Source organism: Neodiprion fabricii, chromosome 4 (genome assembly GCF_021155785.1).
Source record: "Neodiprion fabricii isolate iyNeoFabr1 chromosome 4, iyNeoFabr1.1, whole genome shotgun sequence".
In the NCBI taxonomy this organism is placed as follows: Eukaryota; Metazoa; Arthropoda; class Insecta; order Hymenoptera; family Diprionidae; genus Neodiprion; species Neodiprion fabricii.
The window spans coordinates 4,976,438-4,985,729 of NC_060242.1; the positions used below are offsets into that span (position 1 = coordinate 4,976,438).

Sequence of the window (9,292 nt, forward strand, 5' to 3'; positions counted from 1 at the left end):
AATATGCAAACGTAAGTGACGAATTATTTTCATTTCTAGGAATCAATAAAATAGTTTTTCGAGTGCAAGTTAAATGTGAAGAAACGGTGACCTTATGTCTGGTGAATGCACAAGTCGATTGCTAGATAATAATTGCCGATTTCATCGAGACTGTTCATTTGGCACCAAGTTTTTCATAGTCGCGCTTACTCGTGTCAGACGGATTCACGGATACCTTCGAATTCTATTCGAGTAGAAAGTGATGTAGGCATGTGTTTAATGCTGCGTACAACGCTAAGAGTAATGTATTCCTTTGATTCATTTTTTCTTTCTTACATTCGACTCAAGGCTGTTTGTGTATTTGTCAGAGACGTTTTCGAATTTCATCCTTCAACGCTGTCAGGCAAGTGCTGTTGAAGTAAATCACTTGTTCGATGCAGAATTTGTGTGTAGTTTTGGTTTCTGGTAGAAGGTATAATTGAGTTTAAACACAAAATCTCATTCCATAAAACTTGAGGTATTTTATTCAGGGAGAATCACCGCACGTCGTTCACCGTTGCCTTTAGCAAACGTATGTCCATGGCTCTGAAGTCAAGAATACATGCATGCAGATGCAACCGTAATCGGTAGACCAATCGATGACGCACTGGGGAGTTGTCGGTATTGTGTCTCTGATGAAACGCGCTGCAAAATATTCGTACCATTCTCGACTCTTGTAAGTCGTTTCACCGAATCCCTGTAATCCAAAACCGCTCAACTCGCCACCTTGTTCCATTAAAAACCAAGGCTGGAAGTCCGTACATTCCATGGATCTGTTCATACCGTAGTAATAGTGAGTACCTGGAACACGCACGAAAATCGTAATCAATTACTGTTGCTGCACGAAGACTCTCAATAGACACAAGGAACAAGGTAACAATATGGCGGGATAAATCCAAGATTACCCATCTCAGAAAGACAGGCTTCTTTCGTCCATGCAGAATCCCATTCCGATACATTTCTGGGAATTTCTATAAATCCATCGGTTGTCCCGATCCAGATTCCTTCAGTCCCGGTAAGACCGTTCATTTCGCTGCGACCACCAGCTGCGATAGTCTCTGAAAAAGTAGCGATAATTGACTTTTGAGGTTGCATTGGCAACGTACAAAATAATAAGCTGAAGAAATTATCGCCCCGACCAGCTGGTTCAGAAATCTTTTTTCAAATCGAATCCAATCACCTCCTGGAATTTGAAAATAGCAGAACACGATAAATAATTGCCAACACTTTTGGCTTCAGGAAGTAGAAAAAATGTTTGTATATTTTCAAAGTGTTTCCGCTAAATTCCTTTCCGCATTATTATCCGGAAGATGGAGAAACTGTAGTTTACGAATCTTTTCGAAGGGAGAAATTTTTCCCTGGCAATAATTCTACAAGAATACCGTAATTGTATGGTAAAAGATGATTTAGCTACCAACCAGGGGATACGAAATAAATTGTACTGGTCCAATATTCTTCGTCAAATATCGTTTTGATCTGATACTGGTTTAAACTCGACATGTTGTAAGTACTTTGAATATTTTCAACGTCGCTGCAGAGCACGGCACCCTAAAAATTAAATGGTGCCCACGTTACAGTCATTCAAATATCCAATATCTCTGCGATTTCAGTGACATGACACGATAAACCTGAACAATAATCACCTGTATAGCAGCAATGTTCCCGTAAGAATCGTATTCAAGACATACGCGACCGTCGCCTTCTTCGAAGCAATACACAGTCAAATTCAAGGAAGTCAGACCTGTTACTTCGACCCAACTCTCGTTAATAGCATCAGATTTTGTACGAGGCATCTGGAAGAAGCTCTTTGCGTGCGAAGGGTCCTCCCCCGAGAGGCTCCATGTCACTGAAATTTAGTTGTGTAAGTATTGAAAAGTTGATTGCACGCAACATCAAGAAGTAGACAAGAAAAAATAAGTGTCATTCGCGTGCTGATTGTAGGTGATTTGTAATTGTGGGATAAAAAATTTTTGCTAGAAAATGTTAAATTAACGAGTCTTTGTATCTTTGTCTCATTTTGGTGCGGTGAATTCGATGTCGTTGCCCGTTTTTTCTATCGCGTCAGGATTTCGAGATATTTTGATCCAAACATGGCAATTGCAATGGCACTTCTTGACCCGTATTATCTGCCAAGCCGCTCAATGATGCCAGGGTTTGAAATTTTGGTTTCACATGTCAAAATATACCACTTGAGCTGTGATTTGAGTCGGATGGAAATGCTCTTGACACATTCAAATTATTTTGGATAAAACGTTCAAGACAGGAAGAATATGCATATCTTGACGAATGTGAAGAACGTAAAATTCACGGGTTAAAAATATGTTTTTACGGCTGTACAGAAGCGTCGTGAAATCTGTCCAAAAAATGTCACGTCATTTTATCGGCCACAATACAGATCATAAGTTTTCTTCGACGTACTTGATGAATCGGTTTGAAAGATAATACGAGTCGAAAAGTGTGATTTCCAATGAAAAGGCCATTTTTGAAAGAAAATATCTAAAAATTCTGAAGTCATGAAAAAAACAGGCAACGTCATTGGATTCAGTTCACCAATATACGTCGGAAACACGCCAACTTATTCATTTAGCATTTCATCGCGAAAATTTCTAACTTCAATGTAATTATACCACGAAGATCGGCCCACTCGATAGCAGATCCCGTAGCTGAAACAAGCAATGAGAAACAAATTGTCAGTTTTCTCTTGGAAATTCCATTTAATTGTAACAATAAATTTGAATCGAATTGAAATACAATAACTTACCGGCGATCAGCAACAATACCGCAACAGTCTTCATGTTGGTAAGCTGAATATCAATGCAACACTGAATTAAAAACTTATACCAGTTCTTACATATATAGTATATACCCTGGGCAGATTCATCCATACGGATTCTTCGTTTCGTGTGAAAAGGGAAAAGCACATCGATTACGTCTGTATTATAATTGTTTAATTAGCCATTGATAGTTGAATTATTGTCATTCGAATACTGAATAAACAGGAGTCTGCAAATGTAAGTTGAATCCAGAGGAACGATGATCTGTGCAGGATGAAATATTTTATCGCTGGATTACAATATAGTTCAACCAGCAATGCATTTGCACGTAAACGTCAATTCAATTCACGTCTTCTGCAATCTCTTCTATTGGGACAAAATTTTTTAAACGTCTTGTTTCCTCGCTTCATCGCATTCGTTAAAACACTTGAATAAATATTTAAATTCAGGCAATAACGTGAGTATTCGATATTCTGTTTTAAATCCATCGCTAAGCTTTGCAATGAAGCAAGTCGTCACGTATATCGTACTCAGGGTTTGTTCAATTCGTTATTTCAACAGGTGACTTCAGTTACCCTCCGAATATGGAAATATTTTCTGGTGCGTTACTTTTTCTTCAAAATTACATTTGCAATGTTTAATGAATTGATTCTTTCTCGTCTCATACTTTTATTCACGTATAATTCAACGAATGGATTTTAAGTCCCGTTTCTTCTGTACAACTTCTGTTCAAATTAAATGAACTTAAGATTTTTGATTATTCTTTCGTCAGCACCGTACTGTAATGTTAAACATGTAGCGAAAATGCTAGCAAATTTGAAGCTTGGAAATCGCAGTCAGTATTTCGAAATTAGAAAGCTGGAAATTGTGGTCAGTATTTCGAAATTTGAAACACAATCATAATCGTTACCCCAATCGATGACGCATTGCCGGGTTGTCGGTATCACGTCTCTAAATTAATTTGGTGCAAAGTGTTCGTGCCAGTCACGATTTTCGTAAGTCGTATTACCGAATCCCTGTAATCCGAAACCACTCAACTCGCCTCCTTGTTCCATTAAAAACCAAGGCTGCAAGTTTGTACATTCCATGGAACTGTTCATAGCGTACTCATAGTGGATGCCTGCAGAGGTACATGGAAAATTGTAATTAAATACCACTGTTGCATAAAAACTCTCAATAAACACAACGAACACGGTCACAATGTTGAGATCAATTGAAGATTACCCTCTGCAGAATAACAGCCTTCCTTCCTCCATGCAGAATCCCATTCCGATACATTTCTGGGAATTTCTATAAATCCATCGGTTGTCCCGATCCAGATTCCTTCAGTCCCGGTAAGACCGTTCATCTGGCTGCGACCACCAGCTGTCATAGTCTCTGAGCAGAGAATCATAATTAGATACCGAAGTTTAATTGGCAACGTATGGAACGATAGATTAGACAAACTATTACCTCGATCAGCTCGACCGGAATATTTTTTTAAAGTCGAATCCAATCGCTACCGAATATTTAAAGATATCGAAGAACGACCAAAAAATTGCTGAGATATTTCGCAACAATTCTACAACAATATCGTAATTGTACGGTGGAAGATAATTTAGCGACCAACCCGGGGATATGAAATAGACTGTACTGGTCCAATACTGTTGAAATCTCTTGCAGGTGTTTATTTCTCTCGGCTTCTGTACGTGACATCGTAAAATGAGGGTTTTATGTTAAGGCCAACGTTGAGATATATAATGTTTAAATGTGAAAATTGCATACAACACGCTGTTCTACATTTTTTAGATACGAGCTTGGCTTAGGAAATAATAGATGATAATATTTATAAGTGTTGTCAACTGTATTGTGATTCGACCCGTGGGACAAGATTATTCATTTTTTAAATCTTATCACCTTCGATCTAACATTGCCACAACCGTTCGGTCGAGTCACTTTGCAATCTGCCATCTGGTGAAAGAAAATCTAACTAGTGCAACCAGGTTAACAGCTGACTGGTGACCATGTTTTTTCTCGTGTTAATGGTGGAATAGGTATATTATTGATTATGTTTCATTAATTTATGTGACATGAGTAATTTGAAATCCCAAGAATTACGATTTGCCTCCATTAGGCATTAAAAATTTAGGTTATCTGGCGATAAAATGGCGCCGACAACCAGGCTCTGATGTTATGAGGACATTTTCCAACTGCGACTGTTGTTGACACCACGGTACGAGAACGGTCCTGAAAACGAGTTAATTATCTATCGAAGTAACCTGGGAAATGGAAAGAATTCACCTCCGAGACGGCAGGGGTCGCGCCTCTGAGGGAGGTGAATGAATACTTGCTTGGTTCAAGTAAAAAAGCTCGGAGGCAAGGAGTGAACGCAAGGTGCAACAGGCGGATCTGAAAGACAGAACGCAAAGAAGCCCGTGTCACTCAAGTACTCGCATTCAAAGCGTGGGGTTACCTCGATGGATATGCCGGAAGAATAAACTCTCGTACATACACTATCAAACTGTGGAAAATGCGCAATAAATGTGTTTCGCGTGCAGAGGGCGCCACCAGCAATCGAAGCGATCAAGATGAAAACTGAAGCGTGAGAGATCAGTTCACCCTTAGAGTGACGAGTCGCCGCACATGAGTGCAAATTTCTGACGAATATCCGTAAACCGTTACTTTTTGCGGAAATTAGATTAGCTGTGAATAAGAACAGAATCTTCCTTTGGTTTACTTTTTCACCTGCCATGGAAAATCCGATATTTCCAAACATTTGTCTCTATTTCAACTATAACACAAAAAGTCTTTTTCTTCTTATTTTATTTACCATAATCAGAATAATCGACGACTAGCACCACCCGCAACAAAAAGAATTATCGATACAATGAGTAATAGTCAGAGAGGAGCCTGCGATAGTTCACGATCGCGTTTTTATTTCCCTGAAGTAATAGCGCCTGCTGACGCGAAATAAGTTTCTCGAACCAATTTTTGAGTTGCTTTACAATTGATATTACCGCAGTATAATGAAATGATTGACAAAATTTGTAAGCTCCAAATTACTCAAAACTTACAGCGATTCATTGTCTATCGTCTACTAATATGTACATCTCTATCTGCCATTCGAATCCAGCTAAATTTGGGCTCATGCTAAGTATTAAACAATCACAACAGTATTGATTTATCGGTCACGTCTGATTACATATAGAATAATTATGGGAATCGGACGTGCATTTTGCGTGTCGATTCTATAAACCGTACATAAAAAAATAAAGCACCCTTCATCTTCTGATCATGTAGCTTTTCAGTTAATTTTTTTTTTTTTTACGAACTATCAAGCTTTCAAATCTGACCGCGTCTTTTGCACGGTGACTTGATACTTTTTGATCCTGAGAGCAGGCGCAGCGGTTCCGAGCTGGCGCTCAACGCTCGGGGATAAATATTCCAGAGTGCGTGAGTATTCGTGAAATATATCTGCAATCTACGTAAGTATAGTTTCTATTGATCGTATTATTTTCTGTTTCAAGACAACGGAGCAATTTTTTTTCCGTAGTAAATTATTCTGTACTACAATTCTCCTGTGGAATAATTCATGCAGAATTATTTCTGATGTGAATTTCGAATTCCTTTCTGTATGAAAACAATATTCCGTAAAAAAGATTCGTGTACAAACGAGTAGGTAGAACATATTCTGTAAAAAATTTGCAATGTAGAAGTGATTTCTGTAGAATCGAGCCGCATTCATTATCTCATATTCCTCACACTACGATTACCATAATTCAACTGTTGGATAATAAACTGCAGGTTTCATCCATGACATTCGATTGGCACATAATTCTCGAAACGGATACGTTTTCTCAATGTTAGCTTTCAAAGTAGTTGAATAACCACCGAGGCGTCCAATCAGCACTTATACCCATCTCACAAATCAAACCTTGTGAATACCTCAAGAGAAGCGAAACAAGTATGATTTTCAGGAAATTAGTACAAAAAATTGGATAACTAAAAATAATTAAACGAACTTCGCAAAATGGTCAGTTGAAATCATTATAGCGGTATAGCAACCACGGATAATAAACAACCTAAAAGTCGGTGCTGATGTAGAATAGGTACAGTAACAGTTTGAAATTACGTAAATGACTGGGAGTTTAGTCGAAATCAATAAGAGAAAAGTAAAATAATAGAAACCTCAGTGCGTCGTTTTCAATTTGTCAGCTTCTGTAACTCCAATTATACGGTGAACGAAGCAATGGAATAGAAAAATACGGTGAATAAATAAATATACGGAATGAAGTAAGTGCATGTTGCCATTATGATGACAATTAACGTATAAGTTGCAGGTTATACGTACTTCGATAGATATAAAATATGGTATTTTTTGATCAGCGTCGTGTACCATTTATCATACCCAAATACCGTCTGAAAAAGTGTCGACACATGGAGGAAGTCGAATTTTTGCAAGTTTAACGAAAGTTATAAATTAAAAGATGAAATGTAATTGTTTCACAATAATCATAGAATTTTATTCAGCCATAAACATTTTTGCACCTGGATTTCTGCAACTAGCACCAGTATTCCCATGGTTTGGAAGTGAAGTAAATGTGCATTGAAATTACACCGTATTCGGCAGCCCATTCTACGACACAATCTGAGGTCGTCGGGATTGTGGGCCTGATAGCGGCGGCTGGAACCTCCTCATACCAGTTTCGGCTTTTGTAAGTCGTTGATCCGAATCCCTGTAGTCCGACACCGCTCAGCTCGCCATCTTGTTCCAACAAGAACCAAGGCTGGAAGGCTGTACACTCGGTTGATGTATTCATCGCGTAGTAATAGTGAGTGCCTGAAATACGTATAAAATAACTTATCAATTGATGTTTACAGTCGCGAATACTCGTGTCAGATTGGAACAAAATCCGTCCATGTCACACAGATTCATTGGCGCCTTTGAATTCCATTTGAGTATGATTAACACAACCTTCTACTTGTTGGATCATTTATCACAAGGTACCAATAGTTATACATAAATTGTTATCGGTATTTGACACTTATTAATATTTAAAAATATTCGTGGACCAATTATGCATTACCCATTTCAGGAATGCAGTTTTCTTTCGTCCATGCAGAATCCCAATCTGATACATTCCTGGGAATTGTTATATATCCGTCCGTGGTTACGAACCATATTCCTTCAGTGCCGGTGAGATCATTCGTTTCGTCGCGACCACCAGCTGCAATATCGTCTGAAAAGATAATGACAATTAGATACGAATGGACGTTATTGAATGCATCGAAAATGACAAATCAAAGAAACTATTTGCCGCATTGATCATCCAGTCTCGGTAAATTTTTCGCATCGAATTTCACTGCTGCGACAAATTTCTACGAATGAAACGAAAACTATGAAATATTGTAAATAATTAAACCGTCAATTGATAAAAAGAAAGTTGATTGATTTCATGAAGGTATTTCGTCCCCATTTTATAAACCAACATTCTCTTACAAAAAGTGGAATCTGACTGGTACGATAAATTCGTAACGGAAAAAAATTTATAATTCAATTGTGTGTATATATTTATACTTGCACTAAATGAAAATATAACCACTAACCAGGGGATATGAATAAGAGAGTACTAGTCCAGTACTCTTCTTCGAATATCGTTTTTATCTCATATTGGTTGAACACCGACATGTTGTATATACTTTGCATATCTGCAACATCGCTCACGAGCATACCGGCCTAAAAAAAATAAACAGTACACATCTACATTTCTCCGATTTCATCAACCGTATGGTCCTACGTAATTTCTGTACAGCATTCAGCCATTCGGCTAATTTTACGCATGATAGCACGCAATTAATGATTACATGAATAGCGGCAACGTTCCCGTAGGAATCATAATAAAGACAAACGCGACCGTCACCATCCAGGCAATACCCAGTCAAATCCAAGGAACTGAGACCAGACACTTCAACCCAGTCATTGGAAATGGCATCAGCTTTTGTGCGTGGCATCTGATAATAACTCGACCAGTGGAATGGGTCGAGCAACCAAAATTCCCATTTCACTGAAATTTTGTAATAACGAAGAGGCGGTTAAATCTTAAGAAGAAATAGGCAGAAAAAACAAAAACTATGTCATTCGCATCCTGATTGTAGATGATTAATTACCACGAAGATCGGTCCACTCGATAGCTGATGCCACGGCTGAAACAATTAATGACGAGGAACAAATTAGTTTCTTCAACGATAAATACGTTGTCTACCCACATGCATAGAGATATATTTGAGTAATTGTAATTTGAAATTGTCTTATGAAATATCATAAATTGCGATGAAAAAGGCTTGCTCACTTATCCGTATTTCATATTCGATAATGTGCTATTAATAATAAACTTTAAGGCTGAGAACTTACCGGCAATAAGTAACAGAGCCGCAATAGTCTTCATGCTGATAAAAGTGAATATTAGTACAACGTTGAATTAAATATTTTTACCCGCGCTTATATATATCCGCTGAGCAGA

At 38.0% G+C, this 9,292-nt stretch overlaps 3 protein-coding genes across 4 annotated transcripts; all 3 read right to left on the reverse strand.

The window, feature by feature from the left end:
- Positions 1 to 475: 475 nt before the first annotated feature.
- LOC124180443 lies at positions 476 to 2,828 on the reverse strand. The gene is made up of 6 exons (XM_046565951.1): positions 2,780 to 2,828; positions 2,646 to 2,681; positions 1,662 to 1,864; positions 1,437 to 1,566; positions 924 to 1,076; positions 476 to 819 (listed from the first exon to the last, which is right to left on the reverse strand). Exons 1-6 carry the CDS (start codon positions 2,811 to 2,813, stop codon positions 542 to 544), a joined length of 834 nt encoding a protein of 277 aa, XP_046421907.1. The 5' UTR covers positions 2,814 to 2,828; the 3' UTR covers positions 476 to 541.
- An 897-nt stretch (positions 2,829 to 3,725) lies between these two features.
- On the reverse strand, positions 3,726 to 4,438 carry LOC124180452. 2 transcript variants are annotated; one of them, XR_006870260.1, is made up of 3 exons: positions 4,402 to 4,438; positions 4,017 to 4,169; positions 3,788 to 3,912 (listed from the first exon to the last, which is right to left on the reverse strand). XR_006870260.1 is itself a non-coding variant. In XM_046565972.1 (2 exons), exons 1-2 carry the CDS (start codon positions 4,162 to 4,164, stop codon positions 3,749 to 3,751), a joined length of 312 nt encoding a protein of 103 aa, XP_046421928.1. In that variant the 5' UTR covers positions 4,165 to 4,169; the 3' UTR covers positions 3,726 to 3,748. The 2 variants fall into 2 exon arrangements, 1 of the variants encoding a protein (XP_046421928.1); XM_046565972.1 differs by lacking the exon at positions 4,402 to 4,438 and having other exon boundaries at positions 3,726 to 3,912.
- A 2,828-nt stretch (positions 4,439 to 7,266) lies between these two features.
- On the reverse strand, positions 7,267 to 9,261 carry LOC124180448. The gene is made up of 6 exons (XM_046565962.1): positions 9,184 to 9,261; positions 8,940 to 8,975; positions 8,637 to 8,836; positions 8,379 to 8,508; positions 7,859 to 8,011; positions 7,267 to 7,611 (listed from the first exon to the last, which is right to left on the reverse strand). The coding sequence occupies exons 1-6, from the start codon at positions 9,215 to 9,217 to the stop codon at positions 7,334 to 7,336; spliced, it is 831 nt and encodes a 276-aa protein (XP_046421918.1). The 5' UTR covers positions 9,218 to 9,261; the 3' UTR covers positions 7,267 to 7,333.
- Positions 9,262 to 9,292: the final 31 nt, after the last annotated feature.

Coding starts and splice junctions, on each gene's coding strand:
- LOC124180448 (XM_046565962.1), bottom strand. CDS start 9,217: ATGAAGACTATTGCGGCTCTGTTACTTATTGCCG. Junction 8,976..9,183: donor GGCTCTGTTACTTATTGCCG/GTAAGTTCTCAG, acceptor TAATTGTTTCAG/CCGTGGCATCAGCTATCGAG. Junction 8,509..8,636: donor GGAACGTTGCCGCTATTCAT/GTAATCATTAAT, acceptor TATTTTTTTTAG/GCCGGTATGCTCGTGAGCGA.
- LOC124180443 (XM_046565951.1), bottom strand. CDS start 2,813: ATGAAGACTGTTGCGGTATTGTTGCTGATCGCCG. Junction 2,682..2,779: donor GGTATTGTTGCTGATCGCCG/GTAAGTTATTGT, acceptor TGCTTGTTTCAG/CTACGGGATCTGCTATCGAG. Junction 1,567..1,661: donor GGAACATTGCTGCTATACAG/GTGATTATTGTT, acceptor TTTAATTTTTAG/GGTGCCGTGCTCTGCAGCGA.
- LOC124180452 (XM_046565972.1), bottom strand. CDS start 4,164: ATGACAGCTGGTGGTCGCAGCCAGATGAACGGTCTTACCGGGACTGAA. Junction 3,913..4,016: donor AGGCTGTTATTCTGCAGAGG/GTAATCTTCAAT, acceptor GTACCTCTGCAG/GCATCCACTATGAGTACGCT.